We start from the raw sequence: 18739 nt of genomic DNA, 5'->3' as shown, positions 1-18739 counted from the left end.
TGCCGGTGTAATTCCTCGAACCTAGCCGTACCCTCGTAGTTACGAACCTTGCCGATACCAATTACTAATTCAATTATCCCCTATATTATCAAAAATTTCCCGAACCTAGCCGTACCCTCGTAGTTACGGACCTTGCCAGTGTAATTCCTCGAACCTAGCCGTACCCTCGTAGTTACGAACCTTGCCGATACCAATTACTAATTCAATTAGCCCCTATATTATCAAACATTTCCCGAACCTAGCCGTACCCTCGTAGTTACGGACCTTGCCGGTGTAATTCCTCGAACCTAGCCGTACCCTCGTAGTTACGGACCTTGCCGGTAGAACAATACTCTATGGTACCATGGTTTAACATCACATTCACCACAGGTTTGCATGTCACAATATGGTGCTTATCTACTCATAATAATTCGTATAATAATTCATAATTTAGTTCACTTACATCAAACAGGTATTTCACAAAATTAATTTGGATAAAGCCAATGTGCAGAACTTTAGTTATATAACAATAGGTGTCTGCTTACCTGTTTTTAGTTGTCCGGACTCTTTGTAAAACACACCGTCCAACGGCAGCGATGTCCAATCGGCCGGACAATTCCCAGCGAAGTCCCTCTACAAGATCACGTCGTTGGTCACCAATTGTCAAATTGCGTCCATTCGAATCTGGTATAGGAACAAAAAGAGGTCAATACACGTCTTCTAAGATAGACTAGTATTTTAATTAATGCAAACACTTGAATGGTAAATATGATGTTCGTATATACGGGCCCACTGAAACACCACGCAGGGCAGTCAGAGAACTAACTTTTTCAACCCAAGGTTCTTCTTTAATACTCTGACAGAGATAGTTCCTGCTCCAGGCTGGGCCTGTCAGAGTAGAGGCTGGGTGTGGTTTAAACTTACCCAACCTATCGATGCGCACAGGCTGGTCCCAGCCCCTTGGCGCTTCACTGTTGCCAGGTGTTAGTTGTTTCTGTTGCAGTACACATGTCCTTGAGCGGTTTAACAAAGAGGCAGTGTGTGTGTGTGAGTCACAAGTCTATCTCAGCCTACCCCCTAACGGTTCCTCACATTAATCACAGCTTGTTATGTTAAACAATCTATATCAGTACAGCACAAACCTATTATGTTTCATCATTAATGTATTCTTTCTAAGCTAGGCATCACATCTAGTTGTAAGAAAATAGATCCCCACAGTAGCATTGCCTTTAAATTGTTTAACTTGGATCAAACGTTTTGGGTAGCCTTCGACAAGCTTCCCACAATAAGTTGGGTGAATTTTGGCCCATTCCTCCTGACAGCTGGTGTAACTGAGTCAGGTTTGTAGGTCAGAAGCTTGTAGCATCATACCCAAGAAGACTTGAGGCTGTAATCACTGCCAAAGGTGCTTCAACAAAGTACTGAGTAAAGGGTCTGAATACTTATGTAAATGTGATATTTTTTTAATTAATTTTTTATACATTTGCTAAAAAACGTTTATGCTTTGTTATTATGGGGTATTGTATGTAGATTGATGTGGGGGGAAACTATTTCATCCATTTTAGAATAAGGCTGTAACGTAACAAAATGTGGAAAAAGTCAGGGGGTCTGAATACTTCCCAAATGCACTGTATAGATAATAGAATAGGCATTCCCATTCAAGTTGACATTCGACGGTGGGTGGACCGACAGGCCATCTTACCTGGTAGGAAATGGAAGTTAAAATGTCAATTCAATTTCAATGGTGTACCAGCTAAATTGCAGTGGTCTGAAGGGATGGCAGGTAGCCTAGCGGTTAAGAGCGTTGGGCCAGTAACTGAAAGGTCGCTGGTTTGAATCCCAGAGCCGACTGGGTGAAAAATCTGTCTGTGCCCTTGAGCAAGGCACTTAACCCTAATTGCTCTTGTAAGTCGCTCTGGATAAGAGCGTCTGCTACATTACGTAAATGTAAATTGGATAGGTCCATTCTATGAATTCTGTTTCTATGATTGAAATGACACCCACCCTGTATTTAAGAACCGATAACGGGCAAAACACAAGCACCTCAGATGAGCTACATACAACATGTGAAAATAAGAGAAATCTGAGTTAACGTATTTTTAGGTAATTGGCATTAAAGGTTAAAAAATTGCTATAAAATAAATACATTTTCAAGAAAGTATCAAACCGACATGGATGTCTCATGGTAGGCTGGGTTATACAAAATGGGTGAACTTTGACCAAATCTCTTTCTGACCACTATTACCATGGGAAAACATGAAAGGATTCATTCAATTCTAAAGGGGTGCAGTCATGAAGTGATTGAAATCATATGGAACAACCATGAAACAAAGAGCACAGAAGCAAATGCATTTTCTACTTGAACAGCCACTGTAAATTATTTGAAGATAAATACTGGTGTAACGTAACCCCTTCAAAGAGACTCACCAGAGAGGCAGCTCCTCTGCAGGCGGAGGTTAGGTTTTGGCTGATGGCGGTTTTGTCGTTTGAGGGTACGGTAGTTTGGGAGGTTCTGCTGATTGTCATCAGAGCAGGTAAACGCAGCGCTGGCTTGCTCCTCTGTCGCTTTAAATTAGAAGAGAGAGGTGTCCCCCTGACCCAGAGATCATGTTTGTGTGTGTTTGTGTGTGTCTCCACTTCAGTAATCCTGTAGCCTTTGTACCTCTCACACACACACACACTGCAGACTGCCTCACATACACGCTGGAAACTGCAGTATCAGCAGAGCGGCAGATACCTCTGTGTGTGGCCCCTCCCCTGCCCTGTGCTGCCCCCCACCCGCAGCGCACGCAGGGCAGTGTGTGTGTGTCTCTACGGCCCCTCGGGCCTCTCTGGTTCTGTGGGTCAGAGTGTGTGTGTGAGCTCTCGGTTTCCCCTCCTCTTGAAGTGGACAGGAAAAGGACTGTTTTTTTCCCAGGATATCTGGAGCGGGCGGTGTGGTGACTACCCTGAGGCCTGTGAGGAGAAGATTGTTCAACAGGCAGTGGAGAGCAGGACACAGCAAAGGGAGGCCTGCTCTGAAACACACAGCCTGGAGCAGACCGTCACAGGCACAGGCTCCGGCTCACGACAGGTCATGATCAAGCTGCTGGCTTTGTTCTTGTGATTTAGCCTAGTTGGAGAAGCCACTGTGGAGGAAAGAGAGGATTTCTGTAGTATTTTCCTCTTAGCCCAGAGGACTGACCAGGACTGCCCTGTGTGTGTTTCTATGGGCCTGTGGAACCACAGGCAGGCACGGGACCTCAGTGCGTTGTTGACGGGAGCTCTGAATGTTTTATTGTTCTGAAAAACAAACGAGTGGCTGGGACTTTACCCACAGACACAGTGCTATTAGGACAACAGCAGATACTAGGCCACTTCATTATCACCACAACACCAGAGGCCTGAGAGAACAGGAGCCTCACCAGGATTATTATTACTCAACTGGAGTTTGATCTCTACACAGCAGCAGACTGAGCTCAGCACACGCTACTGTCACAGCACCTGAAGAGGCTTCTGTGTGCAGGATCTGACTGGCTGACTGACGGACAGGCGGCTGGCATAATATCGATGAGCCCTGCCTACTTGGCACTCAGATGTCTGTCTGTAATTCCTAAGGAGAGGAGGGGACATCTACTACACCTCTACTAAGGATTTTACTGCTTGGTTTTATGAGGAATTTATTTTTAAATCCGTTTTTAGATCAGGATTTTTCTAAAGAGTCAGTGGTTAGCTGATTGTATATTATCTTTAGTAAGCATGACTTAGAGTTGGATTCAAAGATGGGTTGGGTTGATTTTTAAAGATTATTTATATCATTGTGTCAGAGACTGAAGTCATATTGTAAGTACTTAGGGGAAGTTTAAGACTAGTTTTGATTTTCCTCAGCCTGCTAAGGCTCCAGACAGCCAGACCAGACATCGCACGGATCTAACCAGGACCTTTTTTATTCTCTGTCTGGTATGTCTCACCATCAGGAGGTGACCTCACTTCCTGTCTATGACTTGAAGGACACTCCTCAAGCTAACGTCAATGAAGAGTGGCATTGTTGGTTATAAAATGGAGCCGTGTGCACGGAGAGCAGCACTGAGTTCAAAGGTGAAACTGCACTGAGCAGAGAGAGGGAGGAGCCCAGAGAGGGAGAGAGGAAGGGAGAAAGAGGGTAAGAGAAGCTGTAACTCCAGAGTGTGACTGTGCAGTCTGGACTCCCCAGTCTCCCAGGCTGATGCAGGCTGCTGACAGAGGCTGTGGGATCCTACCCTAGACCTTTGACTGGAGAGACACACTCTGGATGGTTCATCTGTCTACCAGCTGTTAATCGGACGCTCCAGCAACGTCTGTTTGTTCCTGGGACAGAGGAAAGACCAGTCTCTAAGAACACAGGGAGAACCACCTGCTCTGCATGTGTCTGGACCTCTGTGCTCAGGATCTGTTTCTGAGCTGTGGAGAACCTCTGCGGGGGATCTGTTTTTACATTTTCTCTCTGATGTGTGTCCATGTGCAGTGGCATGATAGCCCGTGTGTGTCCCTGGAGGCGCGCGGATGCTGGACTGTGAACTGTGAATGACACACACACTGCTTTAGCGGACCACTTCCACACACCCAAACACACACAAACTCCTGGACCACTGGAAGCCAGCAGAGCCATGGAGTGTTCGGCCGTGCAGGCGGAGACTCCTGGTATCCATAACAACAGTGTAGAGTTGACCCTGGAGGAGAGTCCGGTCCTCATCTCCTCATTCTGCACCGAGCTACAGCTAGATAGCATGGGTATGTGTGTGTGTGTGTGCGTGTAGGATATGTTGTGAACATGCAGGATACAGTGCTGTTGAAGCCGTCCCACCAGTTCGTATACTCTAGTGTGTTTTAGCTCCGTAATAGTGAAGGAAACGACTAAATATATCTTTGTCATGTTTTGGAGGCTCTTTAATTATTTTGTGTTAATGAATTAATAATGTTGTGGTTGTTTCTTCTGTGTAGATGGAGGAGGGGGGTATGACATAGTGAATAACCAGGTGATACCAACACCAGGGCCACCACCAAACTACAGATCACATAATGCCTCACTTCGACAAAGTTGGGAGATGAACTACCAGGAAGCAGCCATCTATCTACAGGTACCCCACACACACACACAGCCATTTTGGCATGTTGGCTAGCTAGACTATATTACGGTCTACTTGGTATTTACTTTAAAAGTTAGATGGTAATGATTAGCTACATTATAATGTTATGGGGTAGTTATAAGTTGTAAGCTGACTGTAAGAAAGCCAAGCTATGTTGGGACACATCAGCATTATGTGACGGGTAGATCATGTGAGTTTATTGTGTGCTAAACCCCTATGCTAAACATGGTACCTTTTATTTGTAGCTATAGGTATAGCTCAGGTGAATGGTAGAAAGCTGTAGAACAAATGTATCATATTTTCACACTTTTATTATTAAACAAAATTCTGATGTAAGTGTGTGTGGTCGGTCCATAGGAAGGAGAGAACAATGATAAGTTCTTCACACACCCTCGGAACCCCAAGGCGCTGGCAGCATACTTGTTTGCTCACAACCACCTGTTCTACATGATGGAGCTGCTAACAGGACTCCTACTGATGGTGCTGTCTCTCTCTGAGGCTCCCGCTGTACCATCACTACGCCTGGATGTTTATGTACGTACACACACACTACCACTGACACACACACACACACACTGCCACTGACACACACACTGCCACAGGTCCACACCACTCTGGACCTGCTGGGTTAGGGTTAGAGGTCGGAGGTGAAAGGTTAAAGGATGTGTTCTGTCTCTGTAGGTCCACGCCACTCTGGAGTTATTGGCTCTGGTTATGGTGGCGTTTGAACTCTGCATGAAGCTGCGCTGGCTCGGCTTCCACACATTCATCAGACACAAGAGGACCATGGTGAAGGTACATACACACAACTTTATAGGAGCATCCCAAGCAGTGCATATAGATTGCAAACAAGAGTGGTCCCATAATAGATCCCTGAGGGACCCCTTGTGACCCTTTATACTTACAAGAGTGACACATTCTTGCCTGTCAGTTAGATGGTTTACAAACAGTTATAGTTTCACCATTTCATATGACTGACAGCTGGTCTCTCCTGTGTGTAGACGTGTGTGTTGCTGCTCCAGTTTGTGGAAGCCATAGTGGTTCTGATCCGGCAGACATCACACTTGCGTGTGACCAGAGCTCTCAGACCCATATTCCTGGTGGACTGCAGATACTGTGGTGCCGTGCGCAGGTACACACACACTCATATACCGCAGATACATCACATACACACCTGTATTACCTCGCACTGCTTTGTTGTTTCCAATGTGTGAATAACTGTTGTGTGTTGTCACCCTCTTGACCAATCAGAAACCTGCGTCAGATCTTCCAGTCCCTTCCCCCTTTTATAGATATCCTGCTGCTGCTGCTCTTCTTCATGGTCATCTTCGCCATCCTGGGTGAGAGACACACACACACACCATCTTTACTGTTCATCAAAGTTGATCATGACATTGATCCTAAATGACAATCCTCGAGGAGCCTCCAAAAACATTGGAAATTATATAATCTTAAAAACAACCTTACAAACAACTCTACCTTGAAATCTAAAATAAATTATGTTCTATTGTGCCTGTCCGAGTATGGATCTGTTCTCTCTCTACAGGCTTCTGTCTGTTCTCCCCTAACACTTCTGATCCGGTAAGTGAAACAGTTTGACTGATATTTTCAGTATGTTGTGCCTCTGTAGACTGCTAGTCTGGTGCTAACTGGAGGGGTCTGTCTCATACTGTTTTGTCTGGCTTTTCTCTTCTCAGTACTTCAACACTCTGGAGAACAGCATCGTTAGTCTTTTTGTGCTCCTGACCACCGCAAAGTAAGACTTGCTCATCTACCACACACCATAACTCCTACTTTATACACCTGTCTCTCTAATAGTCTGACAGGTTTCTTACTCTGTGCCTGTTGAGATTGTAATGCTCTCTCAGGACAGCATAGTGCCTGTTGAGATTGTAATGCTCTCTCAGGACAGCATAGTGCCTGTTGAGATTGTAATGCTCTCTCAGGACAGCATAGTGCCTGTTGAGATTGTAATGCTCTCTCAGGACAGCATAGTGCCTGTTGAGATTGTAATGCTCTCTCAGGACAGCATAGTGCCTGTTGAGATTGTAATGCTCTCTCAGGACAGCATAGTGCCTGTTGAGATTGTAATGCTCTCTCAGGACAGCATAGTGCCTGTTGAGATTGTAATGCTCTCTCAGGACAGCATAGTGCCTGTTGAGATTGTAGTACTCTCTCAAGACAGCATCAGTAGTGGAAAAAGTACCCAGTTGTCTTACTTAAGTAAAAGTAAAAAGTTACCTTTAAAGAAAATGAGTCACCCAGTAAAATACTACTTGAGTAAACATCTAAAAGTATTTGGTTTGAAATATACTTAAGTATCAAAAGTAAAAGTATAAATCACTTCAAATTCCTTATTCCTCTTTTTATTGTATTTTTACGGATAGCCAGAGGCACACTCCAACACTCAGACATTATTTACAAACGAAGCATGTGTGTTTAGTGAGTCCGCCAGATCAGAGGCAGTAGGGATGACCAGGGATGTTCTCTTGATAAGTGGGTGAATTAGACCATTTTCCTGTCCTGCTTTTGGTACTTTTGGGTGTCAGGGAAAATGTATGGAGTAAAAAGTCAAAGTTTTCAAAAATATAAATATGAAAGTAAAGTACAGATACCCCCAAAAAACTAAATTGCTGTAATTTACAGCGTTAAATAACACTAATGTGTGAGAACAGTATTTTTTGTGAACAAATGTTTCATTTTGGCATTATAATAAGGTTGGTAGCAACATGGAAAATCGTTGTGGAAATCTGTTGCAGCTCAAGTCGACTACAAAATCCACAATTCAATGCTCTCTCTATGGGCTGGCTAGCTAGCTAGCAAACAATAATACCAAAGACAATATCAGCATCTAACGTAACTAGTTAGCTGTAAAATCGCCTAAACAAACTGCTCTGTCATTTTATGAGTCTACAATCTCACCATGTTCAACCTGCAGATCGATGTGCCTCACGGAGTGGAGTCTAACATTTGCAACGGCAGATATACGTTTGAGGAGTTGGGAAACGTTGCCCATGCTACGACAATGGACCGCGCGGTGCATTCTGGGCTATTCTGGGACAAGGAGCGCTCTCCTTCAGAGTGAATGGAAGTCTATTGTGCGCAAGCTGAAAAACCCAACATTAGCACGAATTTCATAAACAATGCTTGCTATCTGTAGTATCTTATAGCTTTGGAATCGTGACATTACGTTCTTTCGAGGAAAATAGGCACGTTTCTCGACATATACATTAACTTTGAGAAGGGATTGCGTGACGATTAGTTTAGCAACCGCTTTACGCAGCATGACAACGTGAGTGCGATTGGTCAACAGTCTGCTGGGTGGGGCGTAATACGTTCTTTGATTCATTGCATTCCTATCTCCTTTCTATAATATCTCTGGCAACGGCATCATGCAATGCACACTGCACTAAAGAGGCAGACAATTAGGAAAAATTTGCTACGACCTCCATTAAATTACACATTTCTCGAGGTACGAATATTGCAAAAATATTATCAATGGCTCATTCGAGAGAAGACATCCTCCCGAGTTATGACATCAGCCAGTATTGAAATCTGACATGTATGATATAAATTTTTGCAATCTAAAAGTTGTATTCCTATTAACTTCGAGTGTAGTGAGAGCGACTTTATCACAGTCCTACGTCATACCAGCTGGATTTCTGCCTGCTTGAACGCCAATAACTCACATGAAAACATGAAATGACCCAGGGAATCGATAGAACATCACTCAGAGATGCACAAAAACAATATTACATTCAAAATGGGTGAACCTTTCTTTTAAGTACTTTACACCACTGAACAGCTTAGTGCCTGTTGAGATTGTATTACGCTCAAGACAGTATAGTGCCTAATGAGATTGCTGGTGTTCTGTTTCCTCTAGCTTCCCAGACGTGATGATGCCAGCGTACTCTAGGAACCGCTGGTCCTGTGTCTTCTTCATCGTCTACCTTTCCATTGAACTCTACTTCATCATGAACCTGGTACACACACACACATGCTGTTGTTTCCTCCCTGTGCACCCTATGGCCACGGTTTGATAGTGTGTTTGTTTTGCAGCTTCTGGCAGTGGTGTTTGATACGTTTAACGGTGTTGAGAAGATGAAGTTTAAATCTCTGATGCTCCACAAACGCTCCGCTATCGACCATGCCTTCCAACTGCTGGTCAGCAGACAGGTATACACACACACACACACAGCTAGTGTCTGTAAGCTGTTGTAACTTATGTGTAACTGTTGCATTTCGTTCCTGTGTGTTGTCTCCTCAGAGGCCGATGGGTGTGTCTCTGAAGCAGTTTGATGGTCTAATGCGTTTCTACAGACCCCGTATGTCAGCCAGAGACCGCTTCCTCACATACAAGGCCCTTAACACTGCAGGAGCACCCATGCTCAGGTAACACACACACATACTGTATGAGCACACACATACTATAAGTGTTGCTGTTTTAAAGAAGTGTGTGATGTTCTGTTGCAGCCTAGATGACTTCTATAAATTCTATGAAGTAATCGGCCTCAAATGGAAGGTAAGCCTAACCGTTTTTATTTGGACAGTGAAGCTAAAATTAGTACATTTGGCTTTATACTCCAGCATTTTGGATTTGAGATCAAATGTTTCATGTGAGGCAACAGTACAGAATTTCTCATTTTATTCTGGGGTATTTTCATACATATACTACATGACCAAAAGTATGTGGACACCTGCTTGTCGAACATCTCATTCCAAAATCATGGATATTAATATGGAGTTGGTCCCCCCTTTGCCGCTATAGCAGCCTCCACTCTTCTGGGAAGGCTTTCCACTAGATGTTGGAACATTGCTGCGGGGACTTGCTTCCATTCAGCCACGAGCATTAGTGAGGTCGGGCACTGATATTGGGCGATTAGGCCTGGCTCGCAGTTGGCTTTCCAATTCATCCCAAAGGTGTTCGATGGGGTTGAGGTCAGGGCTCTGTGCAGGCCAGTCAAGTTCTTCCACACCAATCTCGACAAACCGTTTCTGTATGGAGCTCGCTTTGTGCACGGGGGCATTGTCATGCTGAAACAGGAAAGGGCCTTCCCCAAATTATTGCAACAAAGTTGGAAGCACAGAATCGTCTAGAATGTCATTGTATGCTGTAGCGTTAAAATGTCCCTTCACTGGAGCTAAGGGGCCAAGCCCGAACCATGAAAAACAGCCCCAGACCATTATTCCTCCTCCACCAAACTTTACAGGTGGCACTATGCATTGGGGCAGGTAGCGTTCTCCTGGCATCCGCCAAAAACCCAAGTTTGTCCGTCGGACTGCCAGATGGTGAAGCGTGATTCATCACTCCAGAGAACGCGTTTCCACTGCTCCAGAGCTTTACACCACTCCAGCTGACGCTTGGCATTGCGCATGGTGATCTTAGGCTTGTGTGCGGCTGCTCGGCCATGGAAACCCATTTCATGAAGCTCCTGACGTTGCTTCCAGAGGCAGTTTGGAACTCGGTAGTGAGTGTTGCAACCAAGGACAGACAAAATTTGACAAACTGACTTGTTGGAAAGGTGGCATCCTATGATGGTGCCACATTGAAAGTCACTGAGCTCTTCAGTAAGGCCATTCTACTGCCAATGTTTATCTATGGAGATTGGATGGCTGTGTGCTTGATTTTATACACATATCAGCAACGGGTGTGGCTAAAATAGCAGAATCCACTGATTTGAAAGGGTGTCCACATACATTTGTATGTATAGTGTATCTGTTTTACCGTTTAGAAATGAAAGCACTTTATGTGTCTAGTCCCCCCCATTTGAAAACGTGTTGTTTTCGTAAGTATTTGGACAAATTCTGTTTTGGTTGTGTTTCGAATTATGTTATGCCCAATTAAGATTAAAGGGATACGTCGAGATTTTGACAATGAGGCCCTTTATCTGCTGTAGGCTAATCACCACTGCCCCCGAAGCACCAGTTAGCCTTGAGCCTTGAGCTAGCCCCGGCTATCTACCTCTCTGTCTTCCGGACGGTAGTAGCCAGCTAACCAGCTAACTAGCTACTTGCTATTAGCCACCGTTAGCGGCTTTTCTCCATTGTCCATGGCCTGCACTACCTACCAGCCAGCTCTAGCCTGGACTATTATCGGCCAGTCTGCACTGTCTGCACAGCGCGTTATCGACCCAGACCCTATCGGATTTTCTGCCGGAATCACTGAATCACTGGACCTTTAACACTGGATAATCGCAACTAGCTAGATGCAACCAAATGAACGTTGTTGTTGGCTAATCAGCCTTGAGCTAGCCTTGAGTCAGGCACATCTCCCGGCTATCTACCTCTCTGTCAACCGGACGGGACCTCCTAGAGTCGACACGGAGCCCTGCCGATCCATCACGACTGGTCTGCCGACGTAATCGTCTGTGGTTTCAACAGGCTTCCCGTTGCGACGACCACGAAGATCCATCTGCTAGCCCCGCTCGCTAGCACACGCAAATAACAACCGTGCTTCCTGCTCGCTGTGCTGAAGCACCAATTTGAACTGCTCTCGGACTCACATATTGCTGTTCACTGGACCTTATGATCACTCAGCTGCACAGCTGATGCCTGCTGGACTGTTCCTTTACACGGTACCCTGTCCTGTTTATCTGTTTAGCCTCAGCCCAAACTCTATCGCCATTACCAGTTGTTGTCTTAGCTCTCTCTAATAACACCTGTGATTGCTTTATGCCTCTCTCCCATGTCAATATGCCTTGCCTATTGCTATTCCAGTTAGTTCTTATTATACAATTTCACTGTAGAACCCCAACTCCCTCTCAAACTGCCTCAAATAGTTCCTTTGTTCCACCCCTCATACACGCCGAGACCGGCTCAATCGGTGCCTCCAGTGATGCTATCTCTTTCATTGTTACCCAACGCTTAGGTTTACCTCCACTGTACTCATATCCTTCCATATCCTTGTCTGTACATAATGCCCTGAATCTTTTCTACAACGCCCGTAAATCTGCCCCCTTTATTCTCTGTACCCAACGCACTAGAAGACCAGTTCTTAAAGCCTTTAGCCATATCTTTATTCTAGTCCTCCTCTGTTCCTCTGGTGATGTAGAGGCTAACCCAGGCCCTGCAGCCCCCAGTATCACTCCTACTCCCCAGGAGCTATCATTTGTTGACTTCTGTAACCGTAAAAGCCTTGGTTTTCTGCACGTTAACATCAGAAGCCTCCTTCCTAAGTTTGAGTTATTCACTGCGTTAGCATACTCCGCCAACCCTGATGTTCTAGCAGTGTCTGAATCCTGGTTTAGGAAGGCCACCAAAAATTCTGAAATTTCCATCCTCAACTACAACATTTTCTGTCTAGATAGAACTGCCAAAGGGGGTGGAGTTGCAATCTACTGTAGAGATAGCCTGCAGAGCTCTATCATACTATCCAGGTCTGTGCCCAAACAGTTTGAGCTTCTACTTCTAAAAATCCACCTTTCCGGAAATAAGTCTCTCACTGTTGCCGCTTGCTACAGACCCCCCTCAGCCCCCAGCTGTGCCCTGGACACCATATGTGAATTGATTGCCCCCCATTTATCCTCAGAGTTCATACTGCTTGGTGACCTAAATTGGGATATGCTTAACACCCCGGCCATCCTACAATCCAAACTAGATGCCCTCAATCTCACGCAAATTATCAACGAACCTACCAGGTACAACACTAAATCAGTAAACATGGGTACCCTCATAGATATCATCCTGACTAACTTACCCTCTAAATACACCTCCGCTGTCTTCAACCAGGATCTCAGCGATCACTGCCTTATTGCCTGCGTCCGTAACGGGTCCGCGGTCAAACGACCACCCCCATCACTGTCAAACGCTCCCTAAAACACTTTAGCTTGGGGTCATAGGCAGCATTCCTCCTCCTCCAAACCCGGCGAGTTGAGTTGATGCCAAAGAGTTCGATTTTGGTCTCATCTGACCACAACACTTTCACCCAGTTCTCCTCTGAATCATTCAGATGTTCATTGGCAAACTTCAGACGGCCCTGTATATGTGCATTCTTGAGCAGGGGGACCTTGCGTGCGCTGCAGGATTTCAGTCCTTCACGGCGTAGTGTGTTACCAATTGTTTTCTTGGTGACTATGGTCCCAGCTGCCTTGAGATCATTGACAAGATCCTACTGTGTAGTTCTGGGCTGATTCCTCACCGTGCTCATGATCATTGCAACTCCACGAGGTGAGATCTTGCAAGGAGCCCCAGGCCGAGGGAGATTGACAGTTATTTTGTGTTTCTTCCATTTGCGAATAATCGCACCAACTGTTGTCACCTTGGTCTTGTAGCCCATTCCAGCCTTGTGTAGGTCTACAATCTTGTCCCTGACATCCTTGGAGAGCTCTTTGGTCCTGGCCATGGTGGAGAGTTTGGAATCTGATTGATTGATTGCTTCTGTGGACAGGTGTCTTTTATACAGGTAACAAACTGAGATTAGGAGCATTCCCTTTAAGAGTGTGCTCCTAATCTCAGCTCATTACCTGTATAAAAGACACCTGGGAGCCAGAAATCTTTCTGATTGAGAGGGGGTCAAATACTTATTTCCCCTCATTAAAATGCAAATCAATTTATAACATTTTTGACATGGGTTTTTCAGGATTTTTTTGTTGTTATTCTGTCTCTCACTGTTCAAATAAACCTACCATTAAAATTATAGACTGATCATGTCTTTGTCAGTGGGCAAACATACAACATCAGCAGGGGATCAGCAGGGATTTTTCCCTCACTGTATATCCATCCTGCCCTGCCTTTCGAAAGTTTTTGAAAGGCAAGTTAACAAACAGATCACCGACCATTTCGAATCCCACCGTACCTTCTCCGCTATGTAATCCGGTTTCCGAGCTGGTCATGGGTGCACCTCAGCCACGCTCAAGGTCCTAAACGATATTATAACCGCGATCGATAATAGACAGTACTGTGCAGCCGTCTTCATCGACCTGGCCAAGGCTTTCGACTCTGTTAACCTCCGCATTCTTATTGGCAGACTAACTAGCCTTGGTTTCTCAAATGACTGCCTCGCCTGGTTCACCAACTACTTCTCGGATAGAGTTCAATGTGTCAAATCGGAGGGCCTGTTGTCTGGACCTATGGCAGTCTCTATGGGGGTGCCACAGGGTTCAATTCTTGGGCCGACTCTTTTCTCCGTGTATATCAATGATGTCGCTCTTGCTGCTGGTGACTCTCAGATCCACCTCTATGCAGACGACACAATTTTGTATACATCTGGCCCTTCATTGGACACTGTGTTAACAAACCTCCAAACGAGCTTCAATGCCATACAACACTCCTTCAGTAGCCTCCAACTGCTCTTAAACACTAGTAAAACTAAATGCATGCTCTTCAATCGAACGCTGCTGGCACCCGCCCACCCGACTAGAATCACTACTCTTGACGGGTCTGACCTAGAGTATGTGGACAGCTACAAATACCTAGGTGTCTAGTTAGACTGTAAACTCTCCTTCCAGACTCACATTAAGAATCTCCAATCCAAAGTTACATCTAGAATCGGCTTCCTATTTCGCAACAAAGCCTCCTTCACTCATGCTGCCAAACATGCCCTCGTAAAACTGACTATCCTACCGATCCTTGACTTTGGTGATGTCATTTACAAAATAGCCTCCAACACTCTACTCAGCAAATTGGATGTAGTCTATCACATTGCCATCCGTTTTGTCACCAAAGCCCCATATACTACCCACCACTGTGACCTGTACGCTCTTGTTGGCTGGTCCTCACTACATATTCGTTGCCCAAACCCACTGGCTCCAGGCCATCTATAAATCACTGCTAGGCAAATCCCTGCCTTATCTTAGCTCATTGGTCACCATAGCAACACCCACCCGTAGTATGCGCTCCAGCAGGTATATCTCACTGGTCATCCCCAAAGCCAACACCTCCTTTGGCCGCCATTCCTTCCAGTTCTCTGCTGCCAATGACTGGAACGAATTGCAAAAATCTCTGAAGCTGGAGACTCTTATCTCCCTCACTAACTTTAAGCATCAGTTGTCAGAGCACCTTACTGATCACTGCACCTGTACACAGCCCATCTGAAATTAGCCCACCCAACTACCTCATCCCCATATTGTTATTTATTTTGCTCATTTGCACCCCAGTATCTCTATTTGCACATCATCTCTTGCACATCTATCATTCCAGTGTTAATACTAATTGTAATTATTTTTCACTATAGCATATTTATTGCCTTACCTCCATAACTTGCTACATTTGCACACACTGTATATATATTTTCTGTTGTATTTTTGACTATGTTTTGTTTTACCCCATATGTAACTCTGTGTTGTTGTTTTTATCGCACTGCTTTGCTTTATCTTGGCCAGGTTTACCTGGTTAAATAAAGGTGAAATAAATAAATAAATAAATACATATACTTCCCCAGAGTCAGCTGAACTCGTGGATAACATTTTTATGTCTCTGTGTCCAGTAAGAAGGAAGTTAGAGGTATTTTCACGAGTCAATGCTAACTAGCGTTCGCACAATGACTCGAAGTCTATGGGTATCTGCTAGCGTGCTAGCAGATACCCATAAACTTCCAGTCATTGTGCGAAAGCTAGTTAGCAATTGTGCTAGCGCTACTTACCAATTTCCTTCAAACCGCATGCAGACACATAAAAATGACTCTGAGGAAGTAGATAAAGGGCCTCATTGCCAAAATCCTGAAGTATCCCTTTAATCTTAATTGGGCACAACATAATCCGAAACACAACAAAAACAAAATCCAAATGCATCCAACAAGTTTGTAGAGGCACAAGCTTGATGTAATCATTGCGTGCTAGGAATATGGGACAAAATACTAAACTTTTGACTACTTTAATACACATATAAGTGAATTTCTCCAAATACTTATAACACCTTCAAATGGGGGGACTAGATACATAAAGTGCTTTCACTTCTAAACGGTAAAACAGATATGTATGAAAATACGAAACATTTGGTCTCCAATCCAAAATGCTGGAGTATAGAGCCAAATTAGAAGTTTTAGCTCCATTGACCAAATAAATATGATGGGGAGTGTATATATACACCTCACTGATGTGTGTGTGCTTGCGTGCGTGCGTGCGTGCATGTGATTGTACTTTGTAGGCACGGCGGAGCGGGGAACACTGGTTTGATGATCTTCCACACACTACTTTTCTTATCTTCAAAGGTGACTTGTATTTTTCCCTTCTTTCTTCCATCCCATCCACTGCTGTGTTCCTCTCCTCGTATCTGAGGTGACTCAGACTGACTGACATCCTTCTGTTAATGTTTCTACCAGGCATCAACCTGCTGGTCAAGTCTAAAGCCTTCCAGTACACAATGTGTGAGTGGACATCCATTATTAGTAGTATTAGCTATAGTGCTATCATCTGTGTTGTCAACCTAGAACAAGACTTAAATCTGGTACAAGACTTAACTCTAAGACAAAACTTAACTCTCGGACAGGACTAACCCTAGGACACAATTCTCTCCTCTCTCTCCCCTGTAGATGTGGTGGTGGCCGTCAACGGAGTGTGGATCCTAGTAGAGACCTACATGTTGAATAGTAACTAAACCTATTCCCAGAATATAAAGTACTTTTAATGCAGATTCTCTATTGTGCATGCTTTTTAATTCAGGACTAGGTTTAATCTGGGTCCAGGAAATCGTCCCTAAATGTCAAGTAGAGACCTACATGTTGAACAGTAAGGTTGTTTCTGATCTCTGTCCTGGCCCCTCCCTTGGCAGGTGGATTCTCCTCGTCCAGAATAGTCCCCTGGAGTTACATCATCTTCCTCACCAGTAAGATCAGGCACAAACACACACACTTACACACACACACACACAGAGCCACATCCTTTTCGTCACTAGTGAGAACACACATTTTTACTCCTCTCTCTCGCTCTTTTTCAATCTCTAGTCTATGGGGTGGAGGTGTTGTTGAAGATAACGGGCATGGGACCGTTGGCCTACTTCAGCTCCGGCTGGAACCTGTGAGTACTGACCATTAAACCCTTAACGCCTTAACCCTAACCCTCAACCCTTAGCATGTCCACTGTGTTTATTCAGTAGCTTAATGGCCATAAATGTCTCTGTGTTCGCCTCACCAGGTTTGACTTCTCTGTGACGGTGTTTGCCTTTCTGGGCTTGATTGCCCTGGCCTTCGACATGGAGCCCTTCTACTTTATTGTGGTTCTCAGACCGCTGCAGCTACTCAGGTGGGTTACCACGACAACACACACGTACTGGGACCGCTGCTATTCTCTCATTCATACACTTTTTCATTTATTTCCTAATAAAACTGGCCTATGCACTTCAGACGAAGATATTTCTCTGGTCACTACCTCTCTACAAAATGCTTATTACAGACAATTACAAACAGCTTATATATACAGTACCAGTCAAAGGTTTGGACACACCTACTCATTCAAGGGTTTTTCTTTATTTTTACTATTTTCTACAATGTAGAATAATAGTGAAAACATCAGAACTATGAAATAACACATGTGGAATAATGTAGTAACCAAAAATGTTAAACTAATCAAAATATATTTAATATTTTTCAAAGTAGACACCCTTTGCCTTGATGACAGTTTTGCACACTCTTGGCATTCTCTCAACCAGCTTCACCTGGAATGCTTTTCCAATAGTCTTGAAGGAGTTCCTACATAAGCTGAGCACTTTTTTGGTTGCTTTTCCTTCACTCTGCGGTCCAACTCTACCCAAACCATCTCAATTGGGTTGAGGTCGGGTGATTGTGGAGGCCAGGTCATCTGATGCAGCATTCCATCACTCTCCTTCTTGGTCAAATAGCCCTTACACAGCCTGGAGGTGTGTTGGGTCATTGTCCTGTTGAAAAACAAATGATAGTCCCACTAAGTGCAAACCAGATGAGATGGCGTATCGCTGCAGAATGCTGTGGTAGCCATGCTGGTTAAGTGTGCCTTGAATTCTAAATCAATCACAGACAGTGTCACCAGCAAACCACCATCACATCTCCTCCTCAACGCTTCACGGTGGGAACTACACATGCAGAGATAATCCGTTCACATACTCTGCGTCTAACAAAGACACCAAAACCAAAGATCTCAAATTTGGACTCATCAGACCAAAATACAGATTTCCCCCGTACTAATGTCCATTGTTCGTGTTTCTTGGCCCAAGCAAGTCTCTTCTTCTTATTGGTGTTCTTTAGTAGTGATTTCTTTACAGCAATTCGACCATGAAGGCCTCATTCATGCAGTCTCCTCTGAACACTTGAACTCTGTGAAGCATTTATTTGGGCTGCAAATTCTGAGGCTGGTAACTCTAATGAACTTATCCTCTGCAGCAGAGGTAACTCTGGGTCTTCCTTTCCTGTGGCGGTCCTCATGAGAGCCAGTTTCATCATAGTGCTTGATGGATTTTGCGACTGCACTTGAAGAAACGTTCAAAGTTCTTGACATTTTCCGTATTGACTGACCTTCATGTCTTAAAGTAATGATGGACTGTCGTTTCTCTTTGCTTATTTGAGCTGTTCTTGCCATATTATGGTATTTTACCAAATAGGGCTATCTTCTGTATACCACCCCTACCTTGTCACAACACAACTGATTGGCTCAAACTTTTAGCAAGGCACACCTGTTAATTTAAATGCATTCCAGGTGACTACCTCATGAAGCTGGTTGAGAGAATGCCAAGAGTGTGCAAAGCTGTCA

At 44.5% G+C, this 18739-nt stretch overlaps 2 protein-coding genes across 3 annotated transcripts in view; one reads left to right on the top strand and one right to left on the bottom strand.

The window, feature by feature from the left end:
- Window positions 1-2486, bottom strand: part of LOC311141106 (dynein regulatory complex protein 10-like) — a gene marked incomplete at its 3' end in the record, with an annotated part of 32520 nt that extends 30034 nt beyond the window's left edge. The window contains 2 exon segments of the mRNA XM_084176371.1: window positions 525-663; window positions 2407-2486.
- Window positions 1-18739, top strand: part of tpcn1 (two pore segment channel 1) — a 32368-nt gene that overhangs the window by 9617 nt on the left and 4012 nt on the right. Inside the window, exons 1-18 of one of the 2 annotated variants that reach the window (XM_084177304.1) lie at window positions 2722-4728; window positions 4939-5075; window positions 5442-5618; window positions 5766-5879; window positions 6086-6216; window positions 6336-6424; window positions 6631-6665; window positions 6782-6840; window positions 8968-9067; window positions 9144-9260; window positions 9352-9476; window positions 9558-9606; window positions 16167-16230; window positions 16342-16386; window positions 16552-16608; window positions 16791-16844; window positions 16963-17035; window positions 17153-17260. In XM_084177304.1, the coding sequence (XP_084033430.1) occupies window positions 4605-4728; window positions 4939-5075; window positions 5442-5618; window positions 5766-5879; window positions 6086-6216; window positions 6336-6424; window positions 6631-6665; window positions 6782-6840; window positions 8968-9067; window positions 9144-9260; window positions 9352-9476; window positions 9558-9606; window positions 16167-16230; window positions 16342-16386; window positions 16552-16608; window positions 16791-16844; window positions 16963-17035; window positions 17153-17260 (1658 nt within the window). In that variant the 5' untranslated portion in view covers window positions 2722-4604. Of the gene's footprint in view, window positions 1-2721; window positions 4729-4938; window positions 5076-5441; window positions 5619-5765; window positions 5880-6085; window positions 6217-6335; window positions 6425-6630; window positions 6666-6781; window positions 6841-8967; window positions 9068-9143; window positions 9261-9351; window positions 9477-9557; window positions 9607-16166; window positions 16231-16341; window positions 16387-16551; window positions 16609-16790; window positions 16845-16962; window positions 17036-17152; window positions 17261-18739 lie in introns of those variants that run through there. The other variant, XM_084177305.1, reaches the window with a different exon arrangement.

This window comes from Coregonus lavaretus (genome assembly GCF_964263955.1).
Source record: "Coregonus lavaretus genome assembly, chromosome: 14".
Classification (NCBI taxonomy): domain Eukaryota; kingdom Metazoa; phylum Chordata; class Actinopteri; order Salmoniformes; family Salmonidae; genus Coregonus; species Coregonus lavaretus.
Note: the sequence above shows the minus strand (reverse complement) of the source record. Positions and strands in the feature narration are given on the sequence as shown.